This window comes from Nannospalax galili, unplaced genomic scaffold, assembly GCF_000622305.1.
Source record: "Nannospalax galili isolate Female #2095 unplaced genomic scaffold, S.galili_v1.0 scaffold657, whole genome shotgun sequence".
NCBI lineage: Eukaryota > Metazoa > Chordata > Mammalia > Rodentia > Spalacidae > Nannospalax > Nannospalax galili.
Genome location: NW_008339927.1, coordinates 330,632 through 347,673, shown reverse-complemented (window position 1 = coordinate 347,673; position 17,042 = coordinate 330,632). Strand labels below are relative to the sequence as shown.

At 42.1% G+C, this 17,042-nt stretch overlaps 1 protein-coding gene across 1 annotated transcript in view; it reads left to right on the top strand.

The window, feature by feature from the left end:
- Positions 1–17,042, top strand: part of Ush2a (usherin) — an 828,188-nt gene that overhangs the window by 578,773 nt on the left and 232,373 nt on the right. The window contains 1 exon segment of the mRNA XM_008834819.2: positions 15,384–15,585. Within this exon segment, the coding sequence (XP_008833041.1) occupies positions 15,384–15,585 (202 nt within the window).

The following is a 17,042-nucleotide window of genomic DNA, read 5'->3' as shown; positions in this document are numbered from 1 at the left end:
CAGCTAAGGGTGGGGCCTGCTGCTCATTTCCTTAGTTCTATCCTGAGTTTTTGACTGCTTGAGCTTGCATGGGTCTTGTGTATGCTGACACCATTACTGTAGATTCATATGAGCGAGGTCCCAGGAGCCTATGGGACTCCTGGGACATACACACCTTCCCCCCGGCTCTTACAATCCGCCCCCTTCACAATGATCCCTGAGCCCCGGGTGGGTAAAGTTTAACAAAGAAGTCCCGTCCAAAGACCCCCACTCTGCAGACTTATTCTCTATGCCTTGACCATTTGTGGTCTTTCATGTTCATTGTCCTCTGATTCATGTGGGAACTTTGTTGATGAGAGTTGAGAGATGCATTAGTGTTCTCTCTACCCCTTGTTCCACTGTGTTCCATGAGCTGTAGATGTAGAGGTTCCATTGTAGATGTGTCATTTAGGGTTGGTCATTTCACAGACACTTATTCTCTGTGTATGACCAATTGTGGAACTCTGTTATAGTCGCCATCTATTGCAAAAGAAGCTTCTCTGAAGGGTGGTAACTGACATACTTGTCTGTAAATAGAAGAATCTATATTTAGCACATAGTAAGAAATTATATTTGTCTAGGGATTTGACAGCCTTAGGGTGTTCTCTAAGATCTATGACCTCTCCAGCCATGTGTATTTGACTTTCCACGGGTCTTGTGCATTGCTGTGAGTTCCTATGAGCAAGTTCCCAGGAGCCTGGAAGGCTCTGTTTCCTTATGGTCATGCACCATAAGGTCATCCCATCTCTTACAATCTTTCTGCCTTCTTCCGCAATGGTCCCTGAGCCCTTGGTGGATGAGGGTTAATATAAGAGTCCTGTACAGGACGCTCACTCTGCAGTCTGTTGTTTTCTACACTTTGGCCAGTTGTGGCCTTCTGTGTTAACTGCCCTCTGTTGTGTGAAGAAGCTTCCCTGGAGATATGTATTAGTGTTCTCTCTACCCACAGTTCCACCATGTTCCATGAGCCTCTGGTGCACAGGCTCCATTGCACATGTGTCACTTAGCACTGGGCATATCTCAGACAGTTATTCTTTCCATGTGACAAGTTGTATAACTCTGTGATAGTCCCCATCTCATGCAAAAAAATAGCTTCTTTGATGAGTGGTGAATGTTATTTTCTTGCTGTGTTCCAAATAGAGATCCTTATACCTGCAGACTAGTGTGTGCTATTCACTACTCAGCAAAGAAGCTTCTTCTTCGTTGTTGTTGTTGTTGTTACTGGTTTAGTTTTGTTTTGTTTTATTCTGAGAGAGTCTCCTCTGGGTAAACCCTAGCTGGTTGTGATACCCTTTCCTGTCTACGTACTGATGGGTGCAGTTTGCTGTGGTCTGCTGAGGATACTTCCTCCTATGTTCAGAAAATAGAACAGACTGAGCCTTTGTTTCTTACCTTGTTAGGCTGTTGTGGCGATTCTGTCCCCATGAAATGGATTGAGAACTCGTCCTTATATTTTGTGAAACAAATTGTTTAAAATGTTACTATATGTCTCCTAAATATTGCTAGAATTCACCAATGAAACCTACTTTTGCATAGAGTTTATTTTGAAGAAAAACTTAACTTAGAATTCAATTTCCTTAATAATTTCAAATGTTTCTGGCTGTCTATTTTCAACTGAGGTTTTATTTTTATCTTCTGTATGCAAAATGTTGGTTCATGTCAAAGAATCTATTAACTGTATGGGCAGAAAGTTGTTTACAGAAAGTGACTTGATTGTTCCTGTTCCTTACAGATTCTTCTACCACCCGCCTCTTGGTTTTGTTGGTTTTCTGCATTCCTCTCTGCTGGCTGTTCAAGCGAATCCTGCTCTTTCCTCTTTTCTGGAGACTTTTACCGTGAGAGTAGCTGGCATTATTAGTAAGAGACAACACCCTGGAGAGACAACACGCACTGTGAACGTCGCATTCTCATTTGTTCTAAACACTTTTACTTGCCCTTGAACCTTCTTGATTGATAGATTATTTACCAGGAGGTGGTTTAATTTACAAGCATTTTGGATGTTTTCCAGATCCTTTTGTATGAATTTCCATGCAGTTTATTCTTGTATGGTCTAGAAACATTATTTTATGATTTTTCAATTCCCTTAAATTAGTTAAGGTTTATCTCATGGCAGGGAGTATGTTCTATCTTGGTATTTAAATGGCCATAAACTGTACTTGAAGAGAACGCGTGGGCATCAGTAAAGGGAGGCTGAATCATGACGACGCTCTGATTATCTGTAAACTTGCCAATCTTTGCCAGGTTGTGTGTCGGTTATTGTTAGAGTCAACTATTGTCGACCCAGGGAAAAGAGCCCCAGAGTCTAAAACAGGAAGGAATTCATTGTGCAGATACAGGGACCCAGAGAGAAATATTTCTCTAAATCAGGGCCCAGAACAGCAACAAAAAGTCAGCTTTTTATACCATTTTTTGCATTTGTATCTCTTAGAGATGACAGAATACTCTTTGATAGATGGGTATACATTTTGATTAGTGGTTTACAAAGCACTGTGAGAATAAACCTTGAGGGCTTAAAAGGGAGATGTACAGGAATGCACATGTGCACAGACATCATTCATACCTCATTCCGTTACCAGGGGAGGTTTGAAGTCTCTGCATAGAACGGGGTTTGTCTATTGTTTATTTAGACATGTGAAGAAAAGCTCTTGGAAAGAGCTACACCTTACATTGAACCTTCCGCGAGGCTGTTAACTGATCAGAGTGTCGGTGATAGTGGAGAGGTCAGAATATTGCAGATCCAGTGCTGCCGCCGCTGCTCCCGAGACCCTTGGGGGTGGGGGTAAGAAGGCGCAGAGTCAACGGCACAGACTCCTGGAGTCGGGCAAGTGGCAAAGCAGACTCATTTATTGCGGATTTGGGGTACGCCTATATACCCCCTCCCGGTGTCCCATTGGTCCCTCCGCTGCTCCGTGCTGCACTGTCTCTTTCTCTGTGGTCTCTCTCGTCACGTGTTCTCGGATCAGCTGTTTCTCCCCCGCCAGGCAGATTTCAGGTTGGCTTAAGGGGAAGTAACTTTTGCGGCATGCGCCATAGCATGTTTACGAGGCCTGTCAGCACTTCCTCCTACAATCCAGAACCTAATTTAATTTATCTTGGGCTATCTTTAGCCCCTTTATAGCCACCCTTTGCCCACCTCTGTGTCTAACCTAATATCCTGTATTAGGTGAAATCTTTTGGTATGTTTTAATATAACACATCACTAGCTTCCACCAACCAAAAGGCTAAGAATATTATCGGATAACATCTCAGTCCTATCAGAGAGATTCCTCCCTTTTCTGACCTACTCACTTGATGTTTCCACCAATGGACCTGAAAGTGTGTGTTGATTTTTGTTCAGTTACTGTTAGAAACTTTATCGGCTGTTGCCATACTGGAACATGAAATTAGGGGTAACCTGGATCCGTGTAGTCAGGTTATAATCAGTCATGTTTGGCTCTGGAATAATTATCTTTTATCCCTTTTGGGGTAAAAAGCTGTGCATTTGTGATGATAGTTACGTCAGTTTTGCCTCACGTGTTTTGACGTGTCATTATCGGGTGTGCACACATTCAGGTTTATTGACGATAAATGGACACGCTTTGCAGTCTTTGACATCCGTTAACATTCCTCACAGTTCCTTTGTTCCTACGTCTACTTTGATATTCATATAACCATCCCAGATTTCCGCACTTTGAATGATCCGGGGTTGTTTCCTGGGATCGTTTTTAAATACTAGACTATGATAATCTTGTTCAAATCCTTTAAAGCAGAATTTGTTTGCTTTTGTCTGTCGTCGGTTCACTTTGGCCACGCATTCTATTTTTCTCGGTCAGTGACTTGGACCCAGTTTACCTTCTCAAGCTTGACCATGCTTCTTCCCTCCTACAGGGCACTGCACAGTGACCAGCTTGGGACTCAGTGGGGCCGTTGTAGAAGAGTTCCCAAAACAAAGTCCTAGCTACATGGCTTGAGTGTCCCATGAACATAAAGCAGCCATGAGCGTGCCCGCTGGAGTTGATTCTGCACTCGTGTTCCTGTGTTTCTAGAAGTGTGGAATGTTTATCTTCCTCTTCTCTGAGATCTCCCTCTTTCTAGCTCTCCTGGATGTCCTTTCCTGGATTTGGGCTAAAAGGTTAGATTTTCTGGGATTTTTGCTTCCCAGGTTGCCCACATTTTGTGCAACTGCAGCTGCTTTGGAGGCGAGAGAAAACAGAACAAAGGCCCCTTCTCCGTATTTATTCTTTGAACCACGTGGACTCGTTTTCCTGATTCCTCTGAGTCAAAGAAATGAGCTGTCCTTGGAGTTTCCGGTTCCGTTTGGACACGGTGGCCACGTGCTGCCTGTGACAGGAATCATCTTTAGTGCAGGGGACAGAAGAAAAAGGAGAAAAACAAACAGGTTCCCCCACACACTTCCTGGCACAGCCCCTTTTGTCCTGAGGACTCTGGCCAGAAAGATTGGCTGCCGCTCTAGTTTTGCTTACCTCATTCACAGTACCACACTGGTGCTGCCCTTGGGTTAAGTACGGAAGGGAAGAAAAATGGAATATTCACCCTCTGGCATGTCTTCTCCACAACTTGACACACTCTCTGATCTACCTGGCGTGTTTAACCTCCAGAGTCCTCAGAGAGTTCTGTTTGTAATGTGTGTGGCTTTTCCACTATGATCAGTCAGAGACTGGGGCAGTCTCCCTTGGTTCCATGCTGGTCAGCACAGGAAGTGCCCCTCCACCATATTTTTCTTTATCACAATGCCTTTGGCTGATTTATTTTTTATTCTTTTCTCCCTCAGTCAGACATCTATCAAAAAAATTATAGACAGCATTCACAAGCCAATATTGGCAGGTAAAATATTTCCTTTCCTTTTTTTTATTTTTATGTATATGCCTGAATTACCTGCATGTGTGTAAGTGCACCCATGTTGTGCAATGACCAGAGGTCAGAAGAGGGTGTCAGGTTCCCTGGAACTGAAGTTAGGTACAGTTGATGGCCACCCTGTGGGTGCTGGAAATTGAACCCAGGTCTTCTGCAAGAACAGTCAGTGCTCTTAACCAAGCACTGAACCATCTCTCCAGCCTCAATATTTACTTTCTTAAAATGATCCATCATAGCAGAGTGACAGTTCCCAAAGGTAAAGACTGTAAGGGGCAGGTACAAGCTGCCAAGCCTTCAGTCAGAGCACACTGCACCAAAACGGTCAGACACCTATGTATGTGCACAGCACTATCTATGTGATTTCGCTACACTTCTGGCAACGAATACATGTTAATTATGTTTCTGTTTTGTTTTTTTTAGATCTCTTTTATGTTAGCAATGTGCAAAAAACAAATATGAAATCCTCCCAGAAATACCAGTAGATTGACTTTTCTTATATAGCATCACAAGTAATTTGGCTTCTTATAAAAGAAGTTCATTTTTTTATAAACATGCAGTGTCAGTGAAATTTAGCTTTAATAAACTTTTAATAACACATGGCTATCATTTGAGCCTGTTTAATTAGATGCATGAAGGGCATCAGCTCATTCATGTATTTGACCTTAACTTATGCCTAGATTTTTGACTACGTGGTTTGTGGTGCAAGATCTTACCGTGTGACCTGCATTCTATATAACCCTGAGACACACACATGTAGAAAGAGCAGATGGACCAACCATTGTACCTGAGGAGCTTCCCCTTCAGGAGAAAACTGTTTCCATTTGACCCTTTCCATGCCCTGTCATATCATCATCAGCTGCTTCTGCATCCCAGAAGAATACTAACTACTGATCCATACCCCGGACCTGTCTGGCCTACACATGCCCTGGGCAGTTCATTTATTTGCCTTGGTGGATTTGCTGGAGTGGGATTTAATCAATAGCTAATTCATTAATTCTGGTCCTTGAGACTGTAGAGAAGGCTGGTTCCTGCCTTGATTGAAATATGACGAACACTCCAGACAACAGCTTCACTGGGAACCGGGCTGCCTGGGAAGTTTACTTATGAGTTCTCTATAAAAAGAAAACCACATAAACAGGGTAGAGGTTTTATTACATTCCCGCCAACATTCCAAAGTGAACGATTTCCAGGCACGGAATTCATGGAAGACAAAAGAAAACATAGACCACATTTTTTATTGTCTTTAGTTGGGATCATATTGGTTTGGGAGTGTATTATTGATGCGTTGTCTGAGGTATAATGTCTTTGGAATGCTTACAGAATAATTGTTTTAAAATCTGCCTTGAGGTACCAAATGACACCAGTAATATTTTTATACAGCAACTTTTCAGAAATCTTTATGATAACAGCAGAGATAAGCTGGGTGCTTCCAAATGAAAATTAAAACATGACCATCATTCTTAAATCCCAGTATATTTTTAGATTACTTAACTTGAAACTGAGTTGGGCACAAGAAGTGAGAGATTACAGAACAGATAACAAATTTTGGCTCTTTTTGCCTCACCAGATTTGAGATTAAACTGAGAGGCTACTAGTTTTTAATACTGTGACACTGGATATCGGGAAATCTCTTCTATCCTTGATTTTCTTTCCCTGACTTCTTTCAGTGACTCCAAGCTCAAACAAATAAGAATTTTAATTTTTTCTGATTTATTATTTTTATTTTATGTATATGAGGTTTTTACCTGCATGTATGTAAGTGCACCACCTGCATGCAATACCCGGGGAGGCCAGAGCAGGGCATCAGATCCCCGAAACTGGGATGACAGATGGTTGTTAGCCTCCATGTGGGTGCTGGGAATCGAACCCGGGTCCTCTGCAGGAGCTGTCAGTGCTCTTAACCACTGAGCCATCTGTTCAGCCCCTGGAATAGTAATTTTATAATTTCATAAACACAGACATTAAAATAAAACTAGTGTTTTAGTTCATTTTCACAGGAGACTATTGGGCTCTAGGATGTGACACATCAAGTCGTGTTTCGCTCACACATACTCTACACACCTTCCCTTTCTAATGTGGACAATGGAAACTACTTTTAATGTGAGCTAGAGTTTTCTGTTTAAAACTTTAGAAGATGGAAGAAAAACCTCAGAGAATGTGCTGTAAATTCAGTACCATTGTACAGATCTGATCAAGGGTCTTATGACCACAGTGGCTTTCAGGACATGGGATGACCAGTGAGTTCTGGTCAGAAAGTATTGCCCTGGAGATCTTATAGAATGGGGCTTATTCTTGAAGCCCTGTCACCAATACCTCCCAAACACCTCCTGATTGGTCCACCTCATGCCACTGTCACACAAGCAGCTCAAGCCCTGAGGTGGCCTTTATACCTGCAGACGTACCTTGTCTTTCCTCCCCATTCACCTTGGCCTTTAGCCATCAATTTGCTCCTAGCTCTCTAAACACCACTGATCTCTTTTATTGGTTCCATTGCAAGTACATTCATCAATACTGGATGTCCTAAAAGGAAATATTCATCCTCCTGCTCAGGTAGTTTAAACATTCTCACAGTTTTGTCCCCTCTGATGTCTACAAGCCCCATTAACCCTGCTGTGTCCCTGACCTTATAGCCATCTGCTTGTCAATATTCTGTTACAACATCTCTCTTCTGTAACCTGATGCCAAAGTTAACACATAGTTATCATCTTTCCTACCACCACTTTCTGCAAATATACTATCACTCTACATACTATAGAAGACATCTTTGACAATTTTCATCTAAATTTTTTTAACTTTTTAAAAATATTTTATTATTTTTATTTTATGTGTATGAGTGTATGGCCTGCATGTGTGTAAGTGCACCTGTGTCGTGCAATGCCCACGGAGGTCAGAAGAAGGCATTAGATTCCCCAAGAACTGGAGTTACAGATGGTTGTTAGCCACCATGTGGGTGCTGGGAATCGAACCCGGGTTCTCTGCAAGAGCAGTCAGTGTGCTTAACTGCTGGGCCATCTCTCCAGCCCCTCATTTTTAAAAATTTTATTGGCAGATTCATATATATGTATATAGTGTGTTTTGATCAAGTCCACCCACATTCTCTCCCCTTCCTCCAGTTCCTCCTGTGTTTACATGTGCATGGGTGTAGGACCATCGACTAAGGCATAGGCACCTTTCAGGGGCCATAGCCCTAAGAAAATGAACTCCCACTCCCCCAGCACCCATCGCTTGTCAGTAGCTTCTCAGGTACAGGTGGGACTCCATGAGCCTCTCACATGTCCCCACCAGGATTTTAGCTGGCTCGATCTTGTGCAAGTCTTCTGCATACAGTCACAGCCACATGCAACAGCCACATGTGTCCAACAAATGTTTGGTTGCAGGCGTCCGCTACCGGCTCTTACAATCTTTCCACCCCCTCTTCTGCAATGATCCCTGTGCCTTGGGGTGAGGAGTGTGCCCCATTTAGGGATGAGCACTCCACAATCTCTCATTTTCTACATGTTAACCGCTTGGTGAGTCTCTGTATTAATTGTCAGCTATTGCAAAAAACAAGCATCTCTGATTGAGGGCTAAGAGAATCATGAATCTATGGGTATAAAGATAAGAGCTTAGGAGGAAGTTTAATAATTTGTTCATTTAGTAGAGTAATAGTATTGGGTTATGGGGCTGGAGGGATGGCTCAGTGGTTAAGAGCACTGGCTACTCTTGCAAAGGCCCTGGGTTCGATTTCCAGCATCCACATGGCAGCCATCAACTGTCTGTAACTCCAGTTCCAGGGGGTCTGACACCGTCTTCTGACTTCTGCAGGCATTGCACGACACAGGTGTACCTGCATACATACAGGCAATATACTCATACATATAAAATAAAAATAATAAATAAAATATTAAAAAATAGTACTGTGTTCTTCCCTAGGCCTAAGACATAGCCGGTCATGGATTTTTGGCCCAGTTAACAGCACTAGGAATGAACTCCATCTTTGTGGAGTGCGTTTTAAATCTATTCAGAAAGTGATTGGCTACTCCTGTCCCGTAAGTGTCACTGTAGCACCAGTGGGTTTGTTGTTCTGGGCCAGTCTTTACTGTAGGCTGCAGCATTCACAGTTGGATAAGGCTGCTGAATACTTTTCTTCCTCAGACTCCAGTAGTATAAATAGAACCTTCTGGTACTATGAAAGGTAGTCAGTAAAGATGAATCTTCCAGCTTCATTTCTCCATGTCCTATGTCTCAGATATGCAGTATCTTCAGCCATAGGTCTTGCCATTAAGTTCGGGGGGTAACCAAGGGCATTGGCAGTAGCCTGAAATGTTTGGGAGGGTCTATGGGACCTCACTTACCAGTAACTCAAAAAGAGGAAACCCCTACTTGGGCTTTTTGTTTGATAGTCTATGGTATCTGGAACAGGTGTTGTCCCCTTCTTATGGGGCAACTCCATTTAAAATCCTTTTTAAATTGTGTTTTGTTTATTTCTGTGTGGAGGGTGTGATTGTATGTGTGCCATGCACAGGAATGGAGGCGAGAGGATAACGCCCAGAGATCTAACTCAGATCGTCAGGATTGGCAGCAAGCCCTTTACCCTCTGAACTATCTTGCTGGCCCTCTTGTACTATTTTTAACCCTGGGTTCATTAAGCATCACTTTCAGTTTGCTTTCTTCTAGGTCATCTTCTCATATGTCTTTGTCTCTAGGTCCCTTGCCATTACCGTGGTTCCTGTTTTCATCCTTGAAGTTTGTGGAACCAGCTTGTGAGCTGTCTCATTTCAGTTAGATGTAGAAAGAAGCTTGCTTTCTATTTGCCTCCTCTGCCTCAGATATGCTCAATTCACAGCCGTTTCCTAACTCCTGAATACGTCTCATGATCATCTCATGACCTTCAAATTATTTCGGTTTTGAGTCTCATTTTGGTAACTAAGATTCATGATAAAGATTCAAAAGTCCACGCCATCTCCAGGGCAATATTAAGCTCTTGTCTAGCCAACATGCATGGTGCCCTCTACTGCTGTTATGGCAAGAACACACCACAATGTCCTGAGGACTCATGGGAAACCTTCATGTAAACTTGACATTGTGGTACTTTGCTTTAAATGCTCACTACAGAACTGCTGTTCTCCATCTCTGGCTAGATCATGCTCTAATGGATGTTTTCTGTGGTCTGAGAAACTGACAGATCAGTCCTCTGTCAAACGGCCCCAGGACCTCTGCACTCCTCTTCCTCCAGAGACAACAGCAGATCAGGCTTAGACATTTCTGTCTTCATACACACTGACCTTGAGAAGCAAGTGCTGCCAGTTTCTCCGCTTGATGTGTGTGAAACTCCTTTCCAGAACCTAGTAGATGTTGGGGTCGGGGGTCAGGGGTAGGAGTAAATAATTCGTCTTTCCTGTCTTGGCTCAGAAAACACCAGTGGTTTTCCAACATACTCAAAACTAAATTCAAATTTATTTTCCTATGCTGCAAAAATCCTGCGCGGTTGGCAAGCTCCGTCCCACTCCTCCAACGGCCGGTGTGCCTCGTTTTCTAACATTCTGTCTCTGCTTGCTTAGTGCATTCCAGGACCACTGGAGTCTTTGACCTCCTTTTCCACAGTCTGGGCATGCTGATAGCTCAAAGTCTGCATCTCCTGTCAGCTCCCTTGCTGTGCTTGTCTCGGGCTTCTCCACAGCAGAGCCGACTGTCTCAGACTGTAAGGTGATGCGTTCTGTATTCACATGTTGTTTACTGCTCATCACCCTCTAGCAGAATGTAAGTTTAATGATGAAGGACATTATCTGTCTCCTTAACTGGTAAAGATAGAATGACGCCAGCTTGCATCCGGTATTTAATAAGCATTCATTAAAGTTTGGACTTTCAAAAACCCCCAGATTCCTCACAACTGGATTGGTTAGGGCGGAGGACTGGTGGCCCTCAGAACTTAGCAGATATTCTCTTTGAAGAAACACCTCCTTTTTAAAAGGAGAAACTCATCACCTGGAAAACTTAGCTGAAGTGACCATTAAAATTCCTAAACCGGAAGAAACTGGTGACTGTCACCACTGAGGCCACTCCCATGACTCTCAGTGCCCTGCTCTCGTCCATTCTATTCGGCCAGGTTCTAATTCTGAAGGGGCTTTTTTCTTGCCGAGTGGTAATGCTGTACAGTCACCCTTTCACTTCAGACCCCCCAGTGTGGTCGTTGAAGGACCCCGTAGCTTTCTTGTTACATTCAGACTGTGTTCTCATGATGGCCAGATGGGGATCTTTCACTCACCCGGTTGACCTCGATGCATGGCTGACTCGTCTCTATGCTGGGCTGGTTTCTCACACCTGTTACTTTTGCCCGTGCTGGTCCTACACAGAATTCTTCCCTCCTTAACTCTCTGATCAGAGTCACATCATTTCTCCCATGAAGCCTTCTTGGTTGATCTAGAACATGGTGGTCTTGGCTCATGTGTTTGTAATAGTGATTGGAGCCTAGATTCCACGTGGAAGATACTGACTTTGCTCTGTTACTGCAGAGCGTAAATGCTCTGTGTATAAGTATTTATTTTCCTTGCTACTCAACACCCAACACTATGGGTGTTGCCTTTTGGGGTTTTGTTGGTTGCTATTTTTAATAAACATCCCAATAGGATAGTTAATATTCAATGACTTGACTCAAGAGCAAAAATTAGTATTTTGTCAGAATGCATTTAATTGGTTTTATGTTAGAAGTGTTATCATTTTAGATAACTGTGGTGGTTTGAATAAGAAATGTCCCCCATCAGCTCAGGTGTTTGAACACTTGGTCTCCATTGGTGGCACTGTTTGGGGAGGATGTGGAACCTTTAGGAGGTGGAACTTTTCTGAAAGAAGCACGTGACTGGGGCTTATACCTTTGCCCCACTTGCAGTTCACAATCTTCTTCCTGTGCACTTGAGATGTGACCTCCCAGGCTCCTGCCCCGCCCCTGTCCCTGCCCCTGCCTCCTGCGGCCAGGCCTGCCCCATGAGTATCGACTCTCCCTCTGGAACTTTCAGCCCAAATGAACTCTTCCCTCAGGTTGTCTTTGGTCGTGGTGTCCGAGCACTGTGATGGAAAGTGAGAGTAACGGCGGGAACGTTATTGAGGGACTTGAATACTGCGTAAGGGATAGACAAAAGTGAAAAAACTTAAGTTTCAATAATGTCTTGTTTACTATTTTTATTTATGTATATGAGTTACTGCCTGCATGTGTATGGGTGCACCCGTGTCGTGCAATCCCCATGGAGGACAGAAGAGGGCTTTGGATCCCCTGGAACTGGAGTTACATGTGGTTGTCAGCCACCATGTAGGTGCTGGGATATGAACCCAGGTCCTCTGCAAGAGCCATCAGTGCTCTTTAAGCACTGAGCCATCTCTCCAGCCCCACATATTTAATTTTTTTTAAAGACATATCTAAGAAGGACCTGAAATCTAAAGCTATTTAATCTGTAACAATCTGGTCTGATTTCTGGCGGCATATGAGATTTTTTCCCCCTCTATAGCCCAAATAAGACGTTTTGACAAGTGGTGATAAGATATTAGAATGTAATGTTAGAGTGAAGGTACAAACCAGAATCCTCATACAGCCTCTGTCTGACTTACATTATTTCAACATCACCCGCATAAAAGTATCTGATAAGGAATGATGTCCCCACACTGCTCTCGTGACAATTAGAAGTGATGGCTTCTAAGGTGGTAGACTTATTATTATGTAATACATAAGCAGAAGAAAAATAATTCTATTACCAAGTGACAGAATGAAAGAGAACTGCCCAACTGGAATCTCTCGCCCAACAGTGGCTTTGTGTTTTCACTACTATGTAGACGTGCTGGCTTTTATGAAAGACTTTTTAAGGTAGTGTCATGTACGTTCCCTGCTCCTCTGAGAGATAAATGAAGTCTTATAGTTATTTCATGAACAGCTCTACAAAAACATCAATTTAGGGACTGGGGAGATGGCTCAGCGATTAAGGGAACTGGCTGCTCTTGCAAAGGGCCTGAGTTCTAGTCCCAGAACCCACATGGTGGCTAATAACTGTCCTAACTCTAGTTCCAGGGGATCTGATGCCCTCTTCTGGCCTCTGCAGCTTTGCACGACACTAGTACACTTGCACACATGAAGGCACACATGAAATTTTTTTTAATCAAATTTTTAAATTTTTTAAATCAAATTTAAATCAATTTAAAATATCAGCTTGTTTATAGTTATGTTTATGCATGAGTATACAACTCATATTGATGTATATAAAATGCCCTCAACTTCTTTTCTCCAATAGTTGATATTTAGTCCTAGGGATGAGGGCCGATCCTCTTTGTTCACTCTTAAAAATTAAAGCCATGTAGCCACTGGTCCCATTGTTCATGATGTGTATTTCTCAGTGAAGTCTCTCATGTTCTAGTCATCAGCATCAAGACCTTTCAGTGTCCCTGCAGTTGATTCTAATGAGAAGTACAGGTATTAGGTCCCCTACCCACATTTGATTCCCTACCTGTATTGATTCAAATCCTCAACATCAAAACAGCATCTGAGTGCTAAAAATATATGTAGTGTCACCTAGCAGCTGTACAGTACAAGAGAAGGACGTGACAATGTCCTGGTGTTCTACACGGGCCTTCCTAGCTCACCACTTATGTGCATAACTTAGAGGCTTGAATGCCACTTAAAAGTGGTGTTTTAGGGCTGGGAGCTAGCTGAGCTGGTACTTACTACACAAGCATGAGGACACAAATCTGCTTCCAGTACCCATAAAAAGTGCCAGGCAAGTGGTCAGCACTTTGGATCCCAGCACTAGGCAGATGAAGACCAGTGAATCCATGGGGCTTGCTGGAGGTCCAGCCTAGGCCCAGGAGTGAGCCTCAGGTCCAGTGAGAGATCTCGTTTTACAGTCAAGGTGGATAGCTCTTGAGTTATACCTGAGATGGACCTCTGGCCACACACACACAGAGAGAGAGAGCGTGGTCTTCTCTATACTTAATTATGCAAAGAATACAAGAGCAGTACCTATAGAAGACAGAGTTCAGAGTTGGATCTTTATAATAATAACAATGACTCTACTAGCACTTTGTGAAACAGTTCCTTTGTAGGGGACTGTAATTTCCTGTCTACAGCCTCAGTGCAGAGTGGATTATATTTGTACCCTCTAGAAAATGGAATACTTTTTAGCAGTTTATTAAAATGTCAAGGTTTATCTTAACTGCTTCTTTTTAATGTAAATATGTATATACAATTGGTTTTCTAAAAGTGCTGTCATTTGGAATTTTGAAAGGATCCAGGAATTTGGCCCACAGAGACATATTTCTCCATAAAATGAAAAATACTTTAAAATATTTTATACAGTGATAGGAAAATGTTCAATGTGCTGTGAAATTTTCATTATTAATAAGATGTAGAGGAGCTGGAGAGATGGCTCAGTGGTTAAGAGCAGTGCCTGCTCTTGCAGAGGACCCAGGATCAATTCCCAGCACCCACATGGCAGCTAACAACCATCCGTAACTCCAGTTCCAGGGGATGCGACGCCTTCTTCTGTCCTCTATGGCCATTGCACAACACAGCAGCTCTTACCTACATGCAGGCAAAAACACTCATACACATAAAATAAAAATAATAAATATTTTTAAATGATAAAAATTAAAAATCAAATGTTTTCTGTAAGGACAAGATGATGTTGGAATATTCATACTAGGAATGTCTGATTCCTATATTTCTGTCCGCAAACCCGGTGTGAGCTTGCTGTTGTGTGACTCCATCTGGGGAATTGGAGAAATGTCAGAGAACAATTGAAGGAAAGTATTACTACTGAAGATTTTCTCAGTTGGGGCCTTGATTTTGGCTGTAAGAAAGAGAAGAGCCAACCACAGAGATTCATGTAGAAAGATCTGAAGAGACATTGTCTCTGGGATGCCGGACTCCACGATGGGGTCTTTGTGAGTCCCAGACATTCTTAAAGCCCACAAGGGGCATGTGCTAGAGCCTCATGTATCATGTGGGCACGGGAAAGGGTGTGTGGGAGAGGAGCGTAGGCCTGCCACATCCTGCTTTTGCTGAGCTTTCCAAGGCGTGGTACCCGTGCCCTTCAGGAAGCCTAGTGTCCTGTGGAATTCCCGGACCTCACAGGAATTGTTTTCTCCTTGTCTCTGAAACTGCGAGAGCGATCACTAGACTCTCATCATGTACTGCTCTCTCCAAAAATAAAAGTTTTGACTCTCAAAACATACTGTATACATATGTACATATGAGTATACAAAATATATATGTACATGAGTGTACATATGTATTTGAATGTATTAACTGTATTAACATCTGCTTTGTGCACATTTTAGTTAGTGAACTGGCGAAATGGAACTTTTTTTGACTACTCTGGATGGACCAGTTGTATTAAAGTTTGTCTTTTCACCAGTTTTGATTTGAGCCTTGGTATAGTACTCTATAGTCAGGTCATATATATGTGTGTGTACATTAGGTATACGTATGTATATGTATGTGTATATGTATATGTATATGTGTATATATAAAGATGTGTATCTATCTGTTACAGATCACTTCAAGTTGATTGGGTGCCCCCAGGGAATCCAAATGGCATGATTCTTGGGTATGAGCTCTTACAGAAAATATGGCTTCCATACCCTAAAACCCAGAAGGTAATGAAGGACCACCATGGTGCTGAGTTCTGCAAGGTGGTCAACTGTCGAGACCCTGAAAATATATGTGGACACACTTGCTATTCTCCAGAAACTAAGGTAAATCTTTTCACACAAATCAGGAAATGTATTTTTCTCACTAGGCATTCCAGGTAAAAGCCCAGGCTCCCTAAACCGTGATAAATGTTTTCCTTATTAAGTTATCAAGACCCCATGGAGAAGAATGCATGCTTATAAAATTCCTAGTATCCTCAGGAGCCTTTTAGCCTTCCCACTTTTCATAATCTTTTCAGGAAGTATTGGTTTATTAGAATGATAAAGAACCCCCTAAATTTGTATCTGATTGAGGACTTGAAATCTTCTTTATTACAAATCCATTTGGCTGCAAAAGGCTGTTTGTTCACATGACACTGATGCATCCCCATGAACAGGACCTCTAGCGGTTTGTCAGAAATATTTTAGAATTACGGTCATTTGTAGATTAATGTTCATATTAGTTGCTGTTTAGGAATCAGATCAATAATACAGCCAGACAGAGGGTTTTGTAAATGGCTTTTATTGACAAACAACACAGAAAAATTCTTCCTTTGAAGGTAAGATTTCATCTAATGAAATAATGTTCCTATTTATCATCAGCATCGCAAGTCCACAGACTAAGACTACTACTAAATTCATAAGATACGCTGCAAAAGACTCAGTAATTAATAAATTGAGTTTCTGAAGCAATATGGATCGAAATACAAATTATTATGGCTGCCACAAATTTAGAAGCAATAACGATATAAGAGGCGTGGAAAGACAGCCACTTGCTAATTATGTATTTGTGACAGTCTCTAAAATATCATTGTGTTTTAGTTTTACATCATCGCGTGTACACGCACATGTATGCATATATGGTGTTTCCATGTCTATGCTCATGTGTGTGCAAAGGTCATGATTGAAACTCACTGTTGTGTAAAATTATTATCTACTAGTAAAGATGCCACAACTAATGTATCTTACCTAAAATTTTTATGGAGGAAGTTGTTTTTGAATGTTTGTAATGAACAATTTAAAAGCTAAAACAAAAGTAGGAAACTTATGAACTCTGAAAAATGGCGCGTAAGTTCAATATTTACCTTTTACACGGGCTATGGCATTGAAGAGCTGTCCAATTTATAGTAGACTAATTTTAAATCCTCGTTGTTAATAACTAAATCCAACAAGATAAGCTTATTACTGTTGGTTTAGGAAAGCTACCTGAAGAACTCGGGCTTAGGCTTCAGGTTTAAGCCCAATTTCTTTGCTCTTAGATGGCTTTTGAAAAGGGACCACTGAGCTAGCGGTGCTGCTGAAGACTGTGATGTTGTGCTCTGCGGTGTCCGCTCTGAGCTTAGTGCTTCATGAATGAAGTAGGCAGCACTCTGTAGAAGTGGTTGATTTTGCCTGATTGATGTAGCGCATCCCAAGTATACATTCTGAGTCTACTTCTTAGCCACTGTTCAGTATTTGATTTGTTGTACATGTGGCATGTCTATCTCTAAGACCTCAAGTGAAGATGCAAATAATTTTTTGAT